The sequence below is a fragment of the Eucyclogobius newberryi genome, unplaced genomic scaffold (genome assembly GCF_026437365.1).
Source record: "Eucyclogobius newberryi isolate DKJ021-1_F unplaced genomic scaffold, fEucNew1.0.hap1 SCAF_9, whole genome shotgun sequence".
Taxonomy (NCBI): Eukaryota; Metazoa; Chordata; class Actinopteri; order Gobiiformes; family Gobiidae; genus Eucyclogobius; species Eucyclogobius newberryi.
Genome location: NW_027316532.1, coordinates 23,327,186 through 23,349,746, shown reverse-complemented (window position 1 = coordinate 23,349,746; position 22,561 = coordinate 23,327,186). Strand labels below are relative to the sequence as shown.

General features: G+C 44.3%; 1 protein-coding gene and 1 long non-coding RNA gene across 2 annotated transcripts in view; both read left to right on the top strand.

The window, feature by feature from the left end:
- The window catches only part of ror1 (receptor tyrosine kinase-like orphan receptor 1), a 156,144-nt gene extending 138,955 nt beyond the window's left edge, over positions 1-17,189 (top strand). Inside the window, exons 5-12 of the mRNA XM_072439164.1 lie at positions 7,739-7,866; positions 9,320-9,637; positions 10,704-10,949; positions 11,857-12,071; positions 15,032-15,211; positions 15,384-15,611; positions 15,696-16,060; positions 16,148-17,189. Of these exons, the coding sequence (XP_072295265.1) occupies positions 7,739-7,866; positions 9,320-9,637; positions 10,704-10,949; positions 11,857-12,071; positions 15,032-15,211; positions 15,384-15,611; positions 15,696-16,060; positions 16,148-16,829 (2,362 nt within the window). The 3' untranslated portion in view covers positions 16,830-17,189. The remainder of the gene's footprint in view (positions 1-7,738; positions 7,867-9,319; positions 9,638-10,703; positions 10,950-11,856; positions 12,072-15,031; positions 15,212-15,383; positions 15,612-15,695; positions 16,061-16,147) is intronic.
- Positions 17,190-17,206: 17 nt separating this feature from the next.
- Positions 17,207-18,216, top strand: LOC140354220 (uncharacterized). The gene is made up of 2 exons (XR_011925954.1): positions 17,207-17,431; positions 17,467-18,216. It is a non-coding gene; the product is annotated as an uncharacterized lncRNA (long non-coding RNA).
- The last annotated feature ends 4,345 nt before the right edge of the window (positions 18,217-22,561 follow it).

Below are 22,561 nucleotides of genomic sequence, written 5' to 3'. Positions count from 1 at the left end.
TTATAGCCCCTCAGCTCAGCCGCCACGTGTTGGAGTTTACCCCGGTGAACGAGAGGGTCGCGTCCCTCCGCCTTCGGGTGGGGGACAGGTCTCTCACTGTTGTGGCGGCCTACGGGCCGAACAGCAGTGCAGAGTACCCGGCCTTCTTGGAGTCCTTGGGAGGGGTACTGGACAGTGCACCGACCGGGGACTCCGTTGTTCTACTGGGGGACTTCAACGCCCACGTGGGCAATGACAGTGACACCTGGAGAGGGGTGATCGGGAAGAACGGCTTCCCCGATCTGAACACGAGTGGTGTTCAGTTATTGGACTTCTGTGCTAGCCACAGATTGTCCATAACGAACACCATGTTCAAGCACAAGGGTGTCCATCAGTGCACATGGCACCAGGACACCCTAGGCCGGAGGTCAATGATCGACTTTGTTGTCGTGTCATCAGACCTCCGGCCGCGTGTCTTGGACACTCGGGTGAAGAGAGGGGCAGAGTTGTCAACCGATCACCACCTGGTGGTGAGTTGGATCCGCTGGCGGAGGAGGAAGCCGGACAGACTTGGCAGACCCAAGCGCATTGTGAGGGTCTGTTGGGAACGTCTAGTGGAGCCCTCTGTCAGTAGGGTATTCAACTCGTACCTCCGGGAGAGCTTCTCCCATGTCCCGGGGGAGGCTGGGGACATTGAGTCCGAGTGGACCATGTTCTCCGCCTCCATTGTTGATGCGGCTGCTCGGAGCTGTGGTCGCAAGGTCTCCGGTGCCTGTCGTGGCGGCAACCCCCGAACCCGGTGGTGGACACCGGAAGTAAGGGATGCCGTCAGACTGAAGAAGGAGGCCTATCAGGCCACTCTGGCTTGTAGGTCTCCGGAGGTCATCGACGGGTATCGGCAGGCCAAGCGAGCCGCGGCTCGTGCTGTCGCAGAGGCAAAAACCCGGGCCTGGGAGGAGTTCGGGGAGGCCATGGAGGAGGACTATCGGTCGGCACCAAAGAAATTCCGGCACCTCAGGAGGGGGAAGCAGCGTCTCACCAACACCGTTTACGGTGCGGGTGGAGGCCTGCTGACCTCGACTGGGGATGTCGTCGGACGGTGGAAGGAATACTTTGAGGATCTCCTTAATCCCTCAGTCACGTCTTCCGAAGAGGAAGTAGAGACCGGGGACTCGGAGGCTGGCTCATCTATCACCCAAGCTGAAGTCACTGAGGTTGTTCGCAAACTCCTCGGGGGCAGGGCTCCGGGGGTGGATGAGATCCGCCCTGAGTACCTAAAGTATCTGGATGTTGTAGGACTGTCTTGGTTGACACGTCTCTGCAACATCGCGTGGCGTTCGGGGACCGTGCCTCTGGACTGGCAGACCGGGGTGGTGGTCCCTCTGTTCAAGAAGGGGGACCGGAGGGTGTGTTCCAACTACAGAGGGATCACACTCCTCAGCCTCCCAGGTAAGGTCTATTCCAAGGTACTGGAGAGGAGAATCCGACCGATAGTCGAACCTCGGATTCAGGAGGAGCAGAGTGGTTTTCGTCCCGGTCGTGGAACACTGGACCAGCTCTATACCCTCCATCGGGTGCTCGAGGGTTCATGGGAGTTTGCCCAACCGGTCCACATGTGCTTTGTGGATCTGGAGAAGGCTTTCGACCGTGTCCCTCGGGGTGTCCTTTGGGGGGTGCTCCGGGAGTACGGGGTCCGGGGCCCTTTGCTCAGGGCTGTCCGGTCCCTGTATGACCGGAGCAGGAGCTGTGTTCGCATTGCCGGCAGTAAGTCAGACCTGTTCCCAGTGCATGTTGGACTCCGCCAGGGCTGCCCTTTGTCACCGGTTCTGTTCATAATTTTTATGGACAGAATTTCTAGGCGCAGTCGGGGGTCGGAGGGTGTCCGGTTTGGGGACCACAGGATCTCATCTCTGCTGTTTGCAGACGATGTTGTCCTGATGGAAGGATGGAGCGTGAGATCGACAGGCGGATCAGTGCAGCGGCTGCAGTGATGCAGTCGCTGCATCGGACCGTTGTGGTGAAGAGGGAGCTGAGCCGAAAGGCAAAGCTCTCTATTTACCGGTCGGTCTACGTTCCTACCCTCACCTATGGTCATGAGCTTTGGGTAGTGACCGAAAGAACAAGATCGCGGATACAATCGGTCGAAATGAGTTTCCTCCGCCGTGTGGCTGGGCGCTCCCTTAGAGATAAGGTGAGGAGCTCTGCCACACGGGGGGAGCTCAGAGTAGAGCCGCTGCTCCTCCACGTCGAGAGGAGCCAGCTGAGGTGGCTCGGGCATCTGTTCCGGATGCCTCCTGGGCGCCTCCCTCGGGAGGTGTTTCAGGCATGTCCCACTGGGAAGAGGCCCCGGGGAAGACCCAGGACACGCAGGAGAGACTATGTCTCTCAGCTGGCCTGGGAACGCCTCGGGATCCCCCCGGAGGAGTTAGAGGAAGTGTCTGGGGAGAGGAAGTCTGGGAGTCCCTGCTCAGACTGCTGCCCCCGCGACCCGGCCCCGGATAAAGCGGCAGAAGATGGATGGATGGAGGTTTTGTGGTGCGGCTCAGCTTTCTGTTTAGTTGTGGATTAGGGCCATAGCTGGTCCTAGAAGACTTTCCTATTATAAAACACACACAGGACTCATGGTGTGTGAGGGTAAAATGAAGTCCTGAGCACACATCCACCGTTTACACGAATCGAGACTGCTCTGGGCTGAAGCTCCTGGGACAGTTGCATTCATGTTCAAGAACCAGAGAGAACCAGCGAGAACCAGCAAGAAACTGCCAGAAACTGCCAGAAACAGCCAGAAACGGCAAGAAACTGCAAGAAACAGCGAGATACGGCAAGAAACTGCTAGAAACAGCGAGAAACAGCTTGAAACAGCTTGAAACAGCTAGAAACAGCAAGAAACAGCAAGAAACAGCGAGAAACAGCTAGAAACAGCAAGAAACGGCAAGAAATGGCAGGAAACAGCAAGAAACGGCAAGAAACAGCGAGAAACGGCAAGAAACTGCAAGAAACAGCGAGAAACTGCTAGAAACAGCCAGAACTAGTAAGAAACAGCTAGAAACTGTGAGAAACTGCAAGAAACAGCTAGAAACAGCCAGAAACAGCCAGAACTAGTAAGAACCAGTGAGAAACAGTGAGAAACAGCGAGAAACAGCTAGAAACAGCAATAACCAGCTAGAAACACCAAGCATTAAAGTGTTAAATATTTATGGAGGTTTCTATGTGCTTCAGTGATACTTTTGATACTAATTTACTGGTTTAAACATTGTGAATTGTTTAAATTTAGTTTTATTTGCAACCGAAAACCAAATATTTACTGGATGATATTGATATGTTTGGATCAACAGAACTTGAATGTAAGTGGGAATTCAAATCACCAATTCATTTTTTTTAACTTTATAACTATTTGTTTTGCCCCGTCCAACCTTCTTAGATGTGTGGATTCTATTAAACCTTTTTTTCATTATAAAATCATATTTCCGCAGCCTGTTGTAAGTTTGTAAGTTGAAAACACCTTTAAAATTACTTACAAGACTTAGTCACCAATCGTTGGTATTTACTAATAATCATTTATAGTTATAATAATCGTTAGTTATCTGGCCATACAATATAATAAAACTCTAACACACATGTCAAAGGTTTAACCATCAGGACAGTGACACAATAAAATCAAAATGTCCATTATTTTAACCAATAATATGCTTTATTCCTCTCATTTCTCTATTTAAAAGTCTTCATTTGGCACCTTTATCTGGTTCAAAATGTATTTACAAAACCTCAACGTTCAATAGAAATCATTTTCTTGTCGACAAAGTGAAAACAATATCTCGACTACTACAATAATTCTACTTCTTGTGCTACTGCATATTACATACTGGCTCCGCGACGGTGGCTGGAAAATTGAAATGTACAGGAATCCGCTCGCGTTTTTGGTTAAGTCCCTCGCGGCCGGCTGCAATTATAATTTCCCAGCGGGGATTTAGCTCGGCTGTGGTCCGCAGTCTTGTTTTTCCTTGTCATTTTTATGTCTGCGTGTCACAAAACCAGATCGTACGCCCACTACTGCGTGTACATCTCACTACTTCACGTACTTTGGGACCTTGAATCACCGCTCTAACTTTTACCATCTTTCCCGGCCCCGAAATCGGAAAAATGGTGAAGCCTGTGGTTCGATGAAGAGGTGCGAAGCTGCAGACATGCCGCAACGTCCACTTACCATTATAGATCTCCACGTTTTAGTAGGAAATTACATATTTGGTGAGCCTTAGCTTGAATTCATCTGTAAATGTTATCTAAACATAATATTCCTGCTGCTATTAGCTTTAACCACTGTCCCGGAGGAAAAGGGGAGTCGTTCTGATTTGAAAAAGGGAAATGTTTGCTTTTTTTAACTAGTTAATCGTCGTTATTTATGTATTTATTTGACGTTGAGGCCTGCTGCTCTTTACTGCGTGTCCCTCTTGTCGGCACCCTCACGTTCAAAGCGTTCCATTAACACGTTATAGGCCGTAAACACCTTGTGGAAGTTTAAATACTGGTCTGCAGCCGACTGACGATAATTGCAACCTGACAACTTCCGGTGTTATGTTCATAAGAAGTTTAACAAACAAAAGAGTGTAGTAGTTATTTGGAGTAAGAGGTTTATTTACTTGATAATTGTGATGGATATGAGTCTTTTCAAATTAAGATTTTTAGTGTTGCTATGAATATATCTAATGTTTATGTTGTTTATTCAGTCATATGGGATTTTTTTTATATCTACATATATGTAAAATTCCCGGATTCATTTTTTTGGTTTTCTCTTTGTTAAAAAAAAAAAAAAAAGTAGGAAAAAACAGGTTGGACTACTCTTTGAACTAAACAATTAATGTTTTTTGAATGTTGCTAAAAAATTATATACATTTTATCCCAGGATAACTATTCTTTTAGGTTTATTATTATACTTCCTGTTTGTAATTGGTGACATCACACAAGGAAATTACCCAGCAAACACTGGGCCAAAACTCATCTAATGGCACCTTTATTTTTATTTGACCAATAAATATATATGAGAGTGACTTTATTTAGTTGGATAATGTTTAGAGGGTCAAAAAAGTTGTTTCTTTTGTGTAAATTATGCACAAACTTTGGATGGAATGCGTGTCCCTGGTGTGATGTCACTTCCTGTCAACTTTTCTCCACAAACCGCTCCTTGATATGTGTCAAACTATAATTTATATTTACAACAGATATAAACGCACCAAATAAAGTCAAAATTGGAAAATTGAAAAAACCTGTCACGTGCACTTTAAATTCCTAAATTGTCACTCAAAAGTTCCAATCTCTATCAGCACAATCTCACAACTTAAACAGACATAAACAACACATTTCATTCCAAGTATCAATCCTTTTTTTATTCTATTACAAAACAATCGGTTGTAACTTGAAGCAAAGACATCATCAGCTTGTTTGGCTGAGCGGTCGGCCGATGTCGCGCCTTTAAATAGTGTCGATCAATCAGATGCTTCAATCACTTACACTACTTGCCCAAAGATGGTGCCCTCAAAATGTGCCCCTCAAAATGTGCCCCTCAAAATGTGCCCCTTTTCTGTGCAGTGATACTCAAGTCGGGCAAGGAACGTTTATTTGTAGAGCATAATCTGTACACAAAGTAGTGCAAAATCACAATACATCAAACAAAAACATAAATACCCTATTTTTTCATAGTTTTGGCCGGGGAGCAACTTATACTTATATTTATACTTAAATACTTATACTCAAACTCCAGAACAACTTATACTTATATTTATACTTATATGTGATATTATTTGTTCTTTTCACACTTGCAACCTTATTTTAAACAACTTTTAACTTTTAAAAACACTATTAAGATTGTTTTTACAAGAGTTTTGTTTATAAGAGTTCTTCTATTAAGAGTGTTTTTTAAACTTCCTATAAGTTATCTGTCCTTTTCCTCTGTATCTACCTGCGGTGCAACAATTAAATTTCCCCATGTGTGGACAATAAAGGATCATCTTATCTTATCTTATTTCATTCACCAGTGCAACTTATATATTTTTCTTCTCTATCATGCACTTTTTGGCTGGTGCGACTTATACTCCAGTGCACCTTATAGTCCGGAAAATACGGTAAGCATTACGCAATTCACTTTAAAAGAGTCTAACAAGAAAAACTACAAAGAAATACTTTAAATGCACTTTGAAAACATGTGCCTTTTCCATCAGTGCAAACATGGCTCCACGTTCATGTGTGTTTATCTGCCGTGGTCTGAGTGTGGTAGTGGTCTGAGAGTACACAGGGGTATGAGCTGTGGTCGTGGCAGGTCTGGAGGTCTTCATACTGCACGTGAGCCCCTCCAGTGTGAGCGATGCCCACTCAGCGTGCGGTTTGTGTGCAGTGTAGTGTCCGGCGTGGGTGAGGTGAGAGAAGTGGGCGGCTGAAAGACGCCTGGACGCGCTCGGGGGGATTCAAGGACGACGTCACGTGAAAAGTCCTGGGGTAGCGCTCTGTTACATTGACTCAAGTGCAGTAACTCTTGAATATCTCTCACTTACTTTTAGTCCTACTCGTGTAATATATTTGGCAGTGTTCTTGCTTGTTACTTTTGTTCCTTTTAAATCTGCAAGTGACAAAAGCTTTATGTTTGAGCAATCACGTTTTTTTCTATTTTTCTCTTTGTGACTTTTGAAAATACCCGATTGTGTGCGTTATGTTTTGTCCTTCCAATTACCGTATTTTCCGGAATATAAGTCGCACCGGAGTATAAGGCGCACCAGCCAAAAAATGCATAATAGAGAAGAAAAAAACATATATAAGTTGCACTGGAGAATGAAATGTTGTTGCAAGTGTGAAAATAACAAATAATATCACATATAAGTTGCTCCGGAGTATAATTATAAGTATATAAGTATACATATAAGTAGAAGTCACACCCCAGCCAAAACTATGAAAAAACGTATAGTCCAGAAAATACGGTACATGAATTAATATACAACCAGTCAGTTACTCTTACTGACTTTCTATACATACTGTTTCAAACGACTGTTAAATTGTGTTGAAGCAACAGCACTTACTTAAATGCAGCTACTCCACCACTGAATTATTTCAAGGTTAAGTTCTAAATAGTTGTTACGATACATGCTCAGAATCAGAAAAGGTTTACTGCCATTGTCAATTAACAAGATTCACAAACATAGGAACTTACTTTGGTGATTTGGTGCAACATAAAACAATGATAAAAGAAACTATATAAGTCAAAAAGAGAAACTATTAAATACAGATCCAAGTCTATAAATCTAGCCCTACACCCAAAATTACAGCCAGTGATTCACACAAAGGTTTCTGTGATAACGAATTGATGTTTAATGGGAAATAATACGATAACTTTAATTCATAATCTCGTTTTGGTCATTTTGTATCATTTTAAGCTAAATCTTCCACCCTCAAAGGCAGCTCATTTACATTTTGCTTTAAATAATGACATAATATAATAAAACTACTACTATATATATATATATATATATATATATATATATATATATATATATATATATATATATATATATATATATATCATGCTGTATAACCCCTTTACCATGCTTGACAGGCTTTAATTACAGTCATTTATTGAGGAATACAAGCAAAGACTGACCCCTACTGGTTTCTCTTTGCATTGCCACTGGCTTCAGACCTTCCTCTTGTTAAAAGTATTTCGAAAAGACTATATTTCTTCTGTTAATAACATTTCTACTGTATTACCTTTGTCTTTCAGTGATGATTTTGACGAGGAAGGCTTCTGCCAGCCGTACCGAGGAATCGCCTGCGCACGATTCGTCGGCAACCGCAGCATCTACGTGGACTCTCTACAGATGCAGGGCGAGATCGAGACCCAAATCACAGGTGAAATATGACTAAATTCATCCGTACATCTCTCCATCTGGAACATTTGCGGTCGTCCTCCCTAAACATTCCCAGGAAGTTGCATCGTAATGAGTACAAATGAACGCGGTCTAATGAAAACCCGGTGGTATCGGTTCATAGGAGGTTCATTTCGCATTGCGCACACATGGCCTTCATTTCATGTCCTACCTGTTGCCTAGAATTTGCATGTTTCTTTCGCAAAAATGAACCGATAAGGGTCAGTTAAATCCACTCGAGGGGGATCGCGAACCAACAATCTAAGAAGAAACACCGTTGACGTGCTACGATTTATGGCCACGGGTCAAAACGAACTCGCCGCGGGTTGTAAATCATGAACGAGATTTGCCTGGGGATCTTCTGTGCACAAAATTGGCTTTAGTGTCACCTTAACCCGATCCAGAATTATTGGAAAAACTGCAAGAAAGACCTGGATGGGGGCCAGCTCGACTCCAACCACTTTGTATTGGCTTGTCTCATCCCCCACACAGAGCGCTCCACATGTTTGTAATAACTGTACAGTACCACTATGAATCATACACTTACCACTGCAGTTTACTTTGTCAGCCGAGTGCTTTGATCCCTCTCGTTGTCTTTGAATTACGTACAGCTTCTTCCTTTCACTGTTTTTTCTCAATGGGAGTGAGACCGCTGTAGCCGATTATATGGGAAGCGTTGTCATCCTTAAACAACATTAGCAAAGTTTAGCCGTGTTTGTATAATACTGTGGTTCTCAACATTGCTGAATTTCTAGGATGTTGGTATGGGCCTGGCTAGCTTTAGTTTCATGAATTAATATTGTAATTCCGATATGAATTTTCTGGCAAATAGATGACTTATGCCATTTGTCCAGGAGTGTTTTCGGAGCTGGTTCAAGTGTAGTCACCTGTGCACTCTTTTATAAATCAAGATGTCTCCAATTCCATTTGAAAATTATATTCAATCTGAGGGAAATAGTTTGAGCAGTATTCATATTCTCCTCAGCTCAAATTAGTTTAGTTGAGAACAAAAACCCTTCTTAGAGTATGAACTGTGCTCTGAGACACAACTTCCCCCCAGTCTACAAAAGCCTCATAAAACCTTGGCAGACAAGACAACAGTCAAATGCTAATGAGGTACTTGACAGCTCTGAGGGAGAGGTGTCCGGACCTCAAAAGGCTCGAACGACCCAAACGGTCAGAGTGAAACTAACCGACTTTATAAACAAGGACTTGTGTCAGTTATAACTCGACCCTTTGGGCAGGACAAGTTTGAGCTCAGAAGACTATCACTTCTGCTGCTCAAATCCTTTTCATCAGATTGAAAATGACTTTGATTGTCGAAACGTCTTGATTTCTAAAATGGCGTCCGCACGACTTTGAAACCGTTTCTACTTTTCTACGATGTGCGTTCATTCGTCTAACGTCTAACTTCTGACGCTATCTCTTCGTCCCAGCGGCCTTCACCATGATCGGCACCTCCAACCACTTGTCGGACCGCTGTTCCCAGTTCGCCATCCCGTCGCTGTGCCACTTCGCCTTCCCGACGTGCGACCGCAGCTCGGGCACGGAGAAGCCGCGGGACCTGTGCAAGGACGAGTGCGAGATTCTGGAGAACGACCTGTGTAAAACCGAGTACATCATCGCCCGCTCCAACCCCATCATCCTCAAGAGGCTCAAGCTGCCCAACTGTGACGACCTGGCTGCGTTCGACAGCCCCGAGGCCGCCAACTGTCTGAGGATCGGCATCCCCATGGCAGAGCCCATCAACAAGAGTAAGGATCCACGAGATGAACCCTCTATTTCAAGCCAAGGGGCAGCAGCACACAGGGATCAAACATCTTACAAGTCATTTACATTTACAGATCATCCACGGACAGTTCTTTCAGTCAAAACAGATTACAGAGTTTTAGATTTAAAAGAAGTTAGAGAGTCCCGCTCACAAACACAAACTCTTTCCGGTCGTTCGGGGCGCTGGACTGAAAAACTCCATCTTATATGTGGGATAGCTCAGTTCAACATAGCAAAAATATCAGTATGAAAATATACATGACACTAATAAACTGAAATTACAAAAAAATGTACATAGAAAAAAAATATCTATATATACATGACACTAATAAACTGAAATTACAAAAAATGTACGTTAAAAAAAAATATATATATATATATATATATATATATATATATATCAGTATGAAAAATATACATGATAATAATAATAAACTGAAATTACCAAAAATATTATGTTTAAAAAAAATATATATATATATATATATATATATATATATATATATAGTAGTATGTATAGTAGTATCAGTATGAAAATATACATGACACTAATAAACTGAAATTCCCGAAAATATACGTTAAAAAAATATACATAAATATCAGTATGAAAATATACATGACACTAATAAACTGAAATTACCAAAAAATGTAGGTAAAAAAAAATATATATATATATATATATATATATATATAAAAATACATAAATATCAGTATGAAAATATACATGACACTAATAAACTAAAATTACAAAAAAAAATTATGTAAACATTTAAAAAAAAAAAATCTTATGTAAGTTCAGTTTGTATTTCAAATCACAATACTTTTTTAGCAGCTAATATGTTTTACGTACATGTTAATGTTCGGGCACTGCTACTTTCACACTTATACACACTCCACATGCGGATTAGACTAAACTGGAGTAGACCAGGCCTAAAGTCTACACTGGGACTAAAGCAGGACGTGTGATTGTGCCCATAGCAATATTTTCACCCTTTCATGATCTTGATATATAATGTACTTATGGGATGTTTCTTTCTCGCTGTCCTTCAGATCACAAGTGCTACAACAGCAGCGGGTCCGACTACCGCGGCACCGTGAGCATGACCAAGTCCAGGCGCCAGTGCCAGCCCTGGAACTCCCAGTACCCGCACAGCCACACTTTCATGGCAATTCGCTATGCGGAGCTCAACGGGGGCCACTCCTACTGCCGCAACCCGGGCAACAAGCACGAGGCCCCCTGGTGTTTCACCCTGGATGACCGGGTCCGCATGGAGCTCTGCGACATCCCCATCTGTGGTGAGAGCGGTATAAAGTGTATCAGGGGCTGAGGTTGTACCGTATTTTCCGGACTATAAGTCGCACCGGAGTATAAGTCGCACCAACCAAAAAATGTATAATAGAGAAGAAAAAAACATATATAAGTCGCACTGGAGTATGAAATGCGGTTGCAAGTGTGAAAATAACAAGTAATATCACATATAAGTCGCTCCGGAGTATAAATATAAGTGTATAAGTATAAGTATACAAGTATACAAGTATAAATATAAGTGTATAAGTATAAGTATACAAGTATACAAGTATAAATATAAGTATAAGTCGCATCCCGGCCAAAACTATGAAACAAGGTGCGACTTATAGTCCGGAAAATACGGGTATGTCAGATTGTACAACCTTTATAGGAAAAAGGGTATAACTGACTTTGGTCACATAAATGAATCATAAAAGTACAAAATGTGGCTACATTTTATTGGAATTCACTAAAACAACAGCGGTCAACTAAGTCAAAGTAAATAAAATATTGTTTAATCTTAATTTTAAAACAAAATAAAACATTTTTTGATTTGTAAAGAAATGTGTAAACCATTCTAACTAATTTCTCGATTGTTAATAACTCTTAATAGCATAGTAGTTAACAAAAACAAACTAATTAGTGATAGGAGATGGTTTTAATCTGTAATTCTAGATAATATTTGATTGTATTCGCTTTCAAAAGGTCTCATCATTGTGTCCCATATAGTGTTTTTTGTTATTTCCCAGTCCCATCTGTGTTCAGTGATAGTTTTGATACCTACAACGGGAATTTACAAAGTTAATAATGAAAATGATGTTAAAAAAATGGTGTGCAAACCTTTGACTGTTAGTGTTTGCAGTGACTCTGGCTTTCACTGCCACCTTTAGCATCTCTCATGTTTGTGTGTGTCAGATCATAAGGAGAAGTCGGGCAGTGGCAGCATGGAGATTCTGTGGATCCTCATTCCCAGCGTTTCCATCCCACTGGCCATCGCCCTGTTGTTCTTCTTCATCTGTGTGTGTCGTAACAACCAGAAGACCCCGCGGCCGCCGCCCCCTCGCCAGCCCAAACCCGTGCGCGGGCAGAACGTGGAGATGTCCATGCTCACCACGCAGTTCAAGCCAAAGGTTGGTAGCAATCTATTTTGAAGACAATACATCTAAACTAAACTAATACTAAACTATATAAACTATAATAATAAAAAAATATACCGTATTTTCCGGACTATAAGTCGCACATTTTTTCATAGTTTTGGCCAGGGTGCTTCTACTTATATTTATACTTATATACTTACTTATACTTATATATGAGCGACTTATATGTGATATTATTTGTTATTTTCACACTGCATTTCATACTCCAGTATTTCATACTCCATGCTCTATTTTGCATTTTTTTGGCTGGTGCGACTTATACTCCAGTGCGACTTATAGTCCCGAAAATACGGTATATACATTTAGTAATTCGGTGGGATAGTACTTAATTGTCAAATTATATATGACACAATACATTATTACATTATATGGATTAATCTTCTTATTTTGATTTATTTAACATGGCATAAAACACATAATATAATACTCTATAGTTAATGCATCTTTTTTTCATTCTCCTGCTGTTCTTCCCATTGTGGCACAAACACACTTCTCTTATAAAACTTCTCATCTCTTTAATGTATTTTCCCACTTGTTTAATCATTTTTGTTGCCGTTCCCACCATACGTTTATTTAGCGAAGTGTGAGAATCTCTCTTAGTGGAAAGTCCCATCTTTCATCCATCATTTCCATTTTGCAACAAACCACAACATGCTCTTTTGAACCCCAGTCCAACATCAGAACAAGTGCCCGGCGCTCTCTCAGACCCCCTTGTGTTTCAAAGCCGCCGCTGTCCGGGAGTCAAAACAGCGGCGTAACCCCGGCGTGTACGTGTGCGAGCGCGTCATGTGGGATGCGTTACAGCACGCTCCGGGCCTTACCGCGCTCTAACCGCGGCGGTGACCTCTGGAAGACCGTCCCTGGATCTCTGTCGTCAAACCCCCGCGGATCCAGGAATGTTCAGCTGCACGTTTGTTGACACCTCCGCTTGGCTCTCCCTCTCCTGCCACTTCATCCATCTCACTTTTGCTATAGTTTTCGTCGGCTTTTAACAGAACGCCTTTGTGATGTCGGGCTTCGCAGGCCAATGCATAACTCCACAACAGTCTGACGGTTTAGAATGACCCACTGTCAGGCAGAAGGTCATGATAATGTTCTGTGATATGCAAAGAGTTTTGTCAAGGTACAACCGTCTCAATTTGTACCGTATTTTCTGGACTATAAGTTGCACCAGCCAAAAAATGCATAGTAGAGAAGAAAAAAACATATATAAGTCGCACTGGAGTATAAGTCACATTTTTGGGGGAAATTTATTTGATAAAATCCAAGACCAAGAACAGACATTTAATCTTGAAATGTAATTTAAAATAATAATAGATTAGAGAACATGGTGAATAGGTGTACGTATGCTAACGCTAACACCTTCAGCTACATGACGCACAGACAGAACTGTGGTAAGTGTCTGGTATGTTAACGTAACATATTAACAGTTATTCAGATAACTATAGCATAAAGAACAGCATCAGTTTTACCCCAAATCACTAAATCCATTAAATTCTTCTTCCTCTGTGTCACTCCTAAACAACTCCACAAACTCCAGAGGAAGAGGAAGTGCAGATTCTTCTTCTGCGTCGCTTAGAGCCTAGAGCGCCCTCTTGCGGATGTCATGTGAAAATAACGAATATCATATAAGTCGCTCTGGAGTATACAGTAAGTCGCACCCAAAACTATGAAAAAAGTAGTTCTTATGATGCTGTTTTAGCTCTACTTTTGATCTCTTTCTTTCTTTTTCCTTTTTTAAGACAAACAAGCCCGTTATTGCCTTAGTATTTCGTTTTTGTGTGTGTTTTTTGTCTTGGGAGACTTGGCAAATGACCAATGAATCATATCGTCATTATAATGCCAGAATAAGTTCCAGAAAGTCTGAATCTGTCAGTGACTAAACCTGGAAACTTGTGATTTGTGCATGACTAAGTACATTTATAAGAACTACCAAGGCAAGGCAAGGCAAGTTTATTTGTAGAGCACATTTCATACACAAGGCAATTCAAAGTGCTTCACACAGCAGGAAAAAAATCCTTCAAATCACAAAGAAATTACAGAAATACAATAAAATTAACTAAATTTAATTTTAAAATTACCACAGAAAACTGTCCATCTGAACTGGTGAACAAGAGCCAAAACTTTCATGTCAAGGGTTAAATGAGTTGAAATTAAACTTGTTTGTTTTGCATCAAGCGTCGAATACATGTCAAATCAAATCATCAAATCAATTTATTTTTGTAAGGCCCAAAATCACAACAACAGTCGCCTCTGAGGGCCACAGGGAGAAATTAATCAACAATGTAATAGATGCAATGTTGTCATTCAAAATACAAGATTAGGTAAGAAAAGGGTTAAGTACTGGTGCCAGTATCAAAAGCCAAGTATGTTACCAATACTGAAAAAAGAAAGGTGCCAACTTTTGGTAATTGGGCAAAACAATGACAATACATTTGCAGTAAAATGTGGAGAGAAAGAAAAAAAACCTCTCTCGGTGTTGGTCAGAATACTTTCTAACAATAATCTGAGCAAAAACCACTACTCCATGCCCTTCCTTCCTTCCCGCCCTTTCCTTTTGTCGACTATATAAACTGTAGCACTCCATTACCTTCCGGACGTCCCACTACGCGTACTTCTAACGGGCCGGGGAGGAACTGAAGGTTTGGGTGTGGAGATTAGGGAAAGGGGAACAACAAAGCTGTAACCGAAAACATCTGCTTCTTTCACGAGCGTGGCTGGTCGTGGCGTTCCTCCCTTCGCCGCGCTCGCTTCACGCCCCCCTCTGAGATCTTAGGGTCTGCCGCCAGCTCACTTAGGAATTTCATTATTCATCATCCATCGCATACATTTCCTGGAATCTACAGATCTACCAGCCTCTTCTCACCGTTCATCTCCTCCGTCGCTTGTTTGTGCGGACGCAATGCTAACGCGATGCCTTTTGTTCTCGGCAGAGCAAGGCCAAAGAGCTGCCTCTGTCGGCCGTGCGCTTCATGGAGGAGCTCGGAGACTGCCCCCTGGGGAAAGTGTACAAGGGTCACCTGTACCTGCCCGGCATGGACCAGGCCCAGCTCGTGGCCATAAAGACCCTCAAAGATGTGTCCAATGTCCAACTGTGGGGCGAGTTTCAGAAGGTAAAGCGTATGAACCTTGTGTTGTTCCGTTTATACTGTGTGTCAGTTGTACGATGAAGTATATATTTTGATAATAATATAATCTATAATGAGAGTACTAGAACACTTTTAAGACTGCTCTAATATTATAACTGCGCTCCGTTTAAATCTCGTGGTTCTTGGTCCACTGTAGGAGGCGTCGGTGTTGACCGAGCTGCAGCATCCCAACATGGTGTGTCTTCTGGGGGTGGTGACGCAGGAGCAGCCGGTCTGTATGCTCTTTGAGTTCCTGCCCCAGGGAGACCTCCACGAGTTCCTCATCATGCGCTCACCTCATTCTGACGTGGGCTGCAGCAGCGACGAGGATGGAACGGTCAAGTCCAGCCTGGATCATGGAGACTTCTTACACATGGCCTCACAGGTAGAGTCACTTTACCACTGTCGCAACAGGCAGACCCTTAAAAAAAGGCACCAAAGACATAAACTCTCATTCTGTTTCTCCCAGGTGGCTGCTGGGATGGAGTACCTGTCCAGCCACTCCTTCGTCCACAAGGATCTTGCAGCTAGAAACATCCTAGTTGGAGAACAGCTCCATGTGAAGATCTCAGACCTGGGTCTCTCCAGAGAGATCTATTCATCAGACTATTATCTCATCCAGCCCAAGATCCTGCTGCCCATCCGCTGGATGCCCGCTGAGGCCATCGCCTATGGCAAGTTCACCACAGAGTCGGACATCTGGTCCTTTGGGGTGGTGCTCTGGGAGGTCTTCAGCTATGGCCTGCAGCCCTACTATGGTTTTTCCAACCAGGAAGTGATGGAGATGGTGAGGAAGAGGCAGCTGCTGCCCTGTCCAGAGGACTGTCCACCCAGGTATGACCCAGTGGACTTTAGTCATGGTCTTATTGTCTGGTTGCTTTACATTTATGATGGTATGTAATGTGTGAATTGTGCCTCCAGGTTTTATGGTCTCATGACTGAGTGTTGGCAGGAGGGACCGGCTCGGCGCGCTCGTTTTAAGGACATCCATGCTCGGCTCAGAGCCTGGGAGGGCCTGTCCTCTCATGCCAGCTCCAGCACGCCCTCTGGTGGAGGTGGGAATGCCACTACACAAACCACCTCTTTGAGTGCCAGCCCTGTGAGTAACCTGAGCAACCCCCGGTACGCTACCGCACCAGGGGCGTATCTGTACCCTGCCCAGGCCATGCCTGCCCCGGGACAGATGGCTCCTATGCAGGCCTGGACACCCATGGCAGTTTCCCAAACACACCAGCGCTTCATCCCTGTTAATGGATACCCCATCCCCCCAGGATACGCAGCCTTCCCCGCCCACTTTGTCCCACCTGCCCCGCCCAGAGTGATCCAGCACCACCTGCCCCCTCCGAAGAGCCGGTCTCCCAGCAGTGCCAGCGGCTCCACCAGCACAGGCCACGTGAGCGGAGTCCCCTCCACCACCGGCTCCAACCACGACGCCAACACGCCCCTCCTGTCCCACTGCATCATGCCGGGCAGCGGGGGGCCGCCCCAAATGTATGGACAAGTATCCCAGAAATCAGCAGGGCAGCTGGACCACACACAAACCCTGCTGTCCGGAAACTCAGACATAATCATGTACAACGACGTGATCACAGCAGACCTGTAGACGCAGAGCGTGGGAGGACTCGTGGTTACTATGGGACCAGTGCAAACAGGAACACTAGAATGTGGACTCACTGGTCTGAACATGTATTTTAACCTCTGTAAATATGGTACATATGGCTTCAGTGAACCTGAGAATGGAATGCATAAGTATATATTCAAAAGAATGTTTTATTGTATGAAACGTATTATTTGATAACCTCCTGTTTCCCCATCTAGAGCTAGTTTGTCAAAAGCTTATTTCTGCAAGGTTACGTAACACTACAGAAGGTTAATTGGTACTTATACTGTCACTGCATTTCTCTCTGGACATGACAACTGAATGTTTTGGATATTTTCAGACTGTTAGTAACATACAGCTGAAGTTGGGTGAGGGTTTGCCTGTATGCTCTGATGAAACCTCCTCAGGGCTCAGACCTGCCAACAATCTGCTGGAGTCAATACTGTTCACAAAAGAATCCATTGTATTTTCATTGTTTTCAAAAGGGTTTTTGCTGTATGGATTTTGAAGGATTTTAATTTACATTTATTGTATCTTTCTGCCCCTGTGAAAAAAAGATAATAATCTAAAGAGTTCAACTTATACTACCTAAATTTGTTTATTTTGTTAAATTTTATGCTGGGGATTTTTACTTTGAAAGAACCTTTAACATGTATTTAATTTATTCTGTATTCCCACAAGAGATTCACTCAGCTGTGCTGAAGTTTGGCCACAGACTTTTGTCTGTGTCAGACTGGTGGATTTTTACAAATTAATGTTAAACCGTTTCTTTTGAATCCCTAAAAGAAGCATTATTTAGGCTTATTTATTGCTTCCATCAAACTTCCTATTCATGCATTTATCAGTCGTCTCATTGAGGACAAAAACTCCAAAACAATTGAATGAATTTTAGTTTCCAACACGACACAGATGACTTTAGACCAGTGTGAATACTGTAAACAGCACAGTAGAGTTACTGTATGTGTAATTCCTCATTTAGAATATTTGTTGGTAGTATTAAAGCTCATTGGATTGTTTGTTTTCCTCTGTTGTATGTCTGAACATGTCTCTTTTGAATATGCTTCCTGTGTAGTTACTCTACTTTCACGTGAAGCAGACTGAGCTACCTGACAAAGATGAGACGCCTTCATCAAACGGACTGAAGTGTGAAAACCACTTGGACACACGGCTGTGAAACTGAAAATGCAGTTCAAATGTTTCAAACAATTGGTCCAAAATGTCCCTTTTAATGGTTAATTGAAACACTTTGTCTTGAGCCCAAGACAAAAGTTTTACACAAGTATACCTTTTGAACCAGAGAGGCCTTGTCTTTGTATTTGTCTGAAATTTTTTGCACAGATGTTTATTTTGTATTTTAAGTCATTTATTAAATGATGTTGTTTGGTTATCTTATCTCCTGGAACGTTTCATTTGAGTGTAATGACTATGTAACGCCACAAGGTGTCACTAAGCCCTACAAACGTCATAACCTCACGTTGTTTGCAGTAATAGCTCACAAACAGCAGGTGGCGCCATGTGAACAGTGCTCATGTGACAACAGCTGCATTTGATATTGTCCAGCTCAAATTGGGCCAAAGAAGCGTTTTCTGCTTTTAGCATTTCAACTTGGAGACAATTTAATTCTGAAGAGGTCAAAAAACCTTGTACAGCAGCATCATCAGCAGCAGCAGCAGCAGCAGCAGCAGCAGCAGCAGCAGCAGCAGCAGCAGCAGCAATACTTGTTTCAATGTATATGAAATACAAAAGTATCTTCTACTACTATAAACCTCATAAAGTCTGTACTGCACGTGCAGCTCTGAATAATGGCTTGGGTGTGTCCTGATGTTTTGTAGCCCTGGGCAACACTCCCAGTCTGCCTCTGGTTGACCCCTCCCTCCTCAGTGACGGACCCCCACCCCCCAGGCCAGGGCCCACTCTGCAGCAGCACTGCCCCAACATGTGAGTGTCCGTGGGCCTGTGGCAGTAGGCACAGGCTCCGAGGGGCCCGTATAGAGCCCAAACACCAGTGTGCAGAGCAGAGAGGAACACAGGCTCCGAGGGGCCCGGATAGAGCCCAAACACCAGTATGCAGAGCAGAGAAGAACACAGGCTCTGAGGGGCCCATATAGAGCCCAAACACCAGTGTGCAGAGCAGAGAGGAACACAGGCTCTGAGGGGCCCGGATAGAGCCCAAACACCAGTGTGCAGAGCAGAGAGGAACACAGGCTCTGAGGGGCCCATATAGAGCCCAGACACCAGTGTGCAGAGCAGAGAGGAACACCGGCTCCGAGGGGCCCGGATAGAGCCCAGACACCAGTGTGCAGAGCAGAGAGGAACACAGGCTCTGAGGGGCCCATATAGAGCCCAAACACCAGTGTGCAGAGCAGAGAGGAACACCGGCTCCGAGGGGCCCGGATTGAGCCCAAACACCAGTGTGAAGAGCAGAGAGGAACACAGGCTCCGAGGGGCCCATATAGAGCCCAAACACCAGTGTGCAGAGCAGAGAGGAACACAGGCTCCGAGGGGCCCGGATAGAGCCCAAGCACCAGTGTGCAGAGCAGAGAGGAACACAGGCTCCGAGGGGCCGAGATAGAGCCCAAACACCAGTGTGCAGAGCAGAGAGGAACACAGGCTCCGAGGGGCCCGGATAGAGCCCAAACACCAGTGTGCAGAGCAGAGAGGAACACAGGCTCCGAGGGGCCGAGATAGAGCCCAAACACCAGTGTGCAGAGCAGAGAGGAACACAGGCTCCGAGGGGCCGGGATTGAGCCCAAACACCAGTGTGCAGAGCAGAAAGGAACACAGGCTCCGAGGGGCCCATATAGAGCCCAAACACCATGTGCAGAGCAGAGAGGAATAAGGGCCCGGATAGAGCCCAAACACCAGTATGCAGAGCAGTGAGGAACACAGGCTCTGAGGGGCCCATATAGAGCCCAAACACCAGTGTGCAGAGCAGAGAGGAACACAGGCTCCGAGGGGCCCGGATAGAGCCCAAACACCAGTATGCAGAGCAAAGAAGAACACAGGCTCTGAGGGGCCCATATAGAGCCCAAACACCAGTGTGCAGAGCAGAGAGGAACACCGGCTCCGAGGGGCCCATATAGAGCCCAAACACCAGTGTGCAGAGCAGAGAGAAACACAGGCTCTGAGGGGCCCATATAGAGCCCAAACACCAGTGTGCAGAGCAGAGAGGAACACAGGCTCTGAGGGGCCCATATAGAGCCCAAACACCAGTGTGCAGAGCAGAGAGGAACACCGGCTCCGAGGGGCCCGTATAGAGCCCAAACACCAGTGTGCAGAGCAGAGAGGAACACCGGCTCCGAGGGGCCCGGATAGAGCCCAAACACCAGTGTGCAGAGCAGAGAAGAACACCGACTCCGAGGGGCCCGTATAGAGCCCAAACACCAGTGTGCAGAGCGGAGAGGAACACAGGCTCCGAGGGGCCCGGATTGAGCCCAAACACCAGTGTGCAGAGCAGAAAGGAACACAGGCTCCGAGGGGCCCATATAGAGCCCAAACACCAGTGTGCAGAGCAGAAAGGAACACAGGCTCCGAGGGGCCCATATAGAGCCCAAACACCAGTGTGCAGAGCAGAGAGGAATAAGGGCCCGGATAGAGCCCAAACACCAGTGTGCAGAGCAGTGAGGAACAACGGCTCCGAGGGGCCCGGATAGAGCCCAAACACCAGTGTGCAGAGCAGAGAGGAACACAGGCTCTGAGGGGCCCATATAGGGCCCAAACACCAGTGTGCAGAGCAGAGAGGAACACAGGCTCTGAGGGGCCCGGATAGAGCCCAAACACCAGTGTGCAGAGCAGAGAGGAACACAGGCTCTGATTCTGTGCCTGGCAGCAGCATAATATAACATTTGAGGTCACAGAATACAAAGGGCCCGAGTGATGTTTGTTTACGTGTCAACGATGTAACTGGATTTGTCACTTTCAACATGAGGACCTCTCTGTCCAAACCCACAACATGTTTGTTTATTCCATTGTCAAACTTTATAGGCAAATCGTATTTATCATCACACGTGTTTTCAGTCAGTGGAGGTTTTTATACATTATACCTGTGTCTCTTGTTACACAGGCTGCTGGAGTATTTTATGTATGTTTTTTCTCCTCCTTTGGGTTACTCATGCTTTAGACTTCTTTTATCCGTTTTAGATCTAATTTATTGTCATTTTAGAACTGTTTTTGCACAGATTTACGCTTGATATCGTCCATTTCACCCTGTCTTACATCCTGACATTAGACTCAGGGCCGGCCCAAGCCTTCAGGGGGCCCTAAGCGAAAACATTTTTGGGGGCCCCTCACCACGTCATCAGAATCAGTTTTATTGCCATTGTCAGTAAACAATTCACATATGGGAACTTTCTTCAACGCAAACAAAGCACACCAAAACTCCAGGGCATCCGTTTGCCAGTTAGTTTATTCTCAACACCTCACAAGCTCAAATATTGATAACTTAAATCCCACAATGCAACTTGGTATTCCGCTGACATCACCTCTACTCCCTGTACAAATAACACACGTCCCAGATATGTTTTTGGGCGTATTTGTGGGCGTTAAGGGTCGACAGCCACATTAGCAGTTTAAATTAATGAACAGGGGGGGTCTGGGGGCCAGAGATTTTCAGACCTTTTTTGGGTCTTCTGCTGCATTTTAATGTGGTCCAGCCGGCTAAAATAAGAGTAAAAAGTTGAGGTTGTAATGCTATAAAATGATGATGTGATGAAACTGTGCCAGGAGAAAATGACTAAATTCAGTTATTAATACATTAGTGTACTTAATTACTCAATACAATATTGGCTATGAAAAATAATTATGATCAAATTGATTCATTTTAACTGAAAATGTAAAAGTAATAGTTATCCTTACTAATTTATCTTTTACTGCTCCCAACTGTTCCTTCTTGCCAAAGTGACAAAACAAGTTATATTAAATTAAACAAATGGCATAAGCATTGCTTGATAACACTCATAAAGCTACACAGTGCAAACATGTTATTCCCAGAGAATGACCAGAACGAGAAGTGAAGGTCCAAACCTCGCTTTAGTGAAGAGACTGCGTTTCTGCAACTTTGCCACTTTTGTATAAAAATATATAGTATTATTCTATAACAGACGTAATCATAATATGTCTGGTTATTTTTCACTATCAATTTATTATAATTTATAACAAATAGTCTAATGATGCTTTTTAAATAAATGTAAATGTTTTATTGCTCTATCACAAGTGAATTACAATATAAATGTTTGTTCTGATCAGAACGTCACACACTGGACTCCTGCATGAAACAATGCTGCGATGTGATTGGCTGATGGACCTTACGTGCATAAACCTTTACGTTCCTCTCATTCCACGTTAAGAAGTCAAACAGACATCACGAGTCACGATTGATCTCACACATGGTGATGTGAGGGAGAGGGGACGCAAACTCAAACCCGCTCATCTCTGACTGAGGCTGCACAGGGGCCCGGGACAGGGGCCCGGGACAGGGGCCCGGGACAGGGGCCCGGGACAGGGGCCCGGGACAGGGGCCCGGGACAGGGGCCGCACACTGTTCACTCCAAAGTCTCACGTCAGAGGTTCTGGACGAGACGGCGCTCGTCCGGACCGGATCTCCGCCTCTTAGTGTCCTGGGCCATAGAGGCCCCTCACCGGCCTCACCTGCAGCTAACACTACCGGGCTGGTGTAAATGTGAAGCTTATTATCTTTCATTCAGACACATATTATGCGCGGTGCAGAGCTCTCGTTT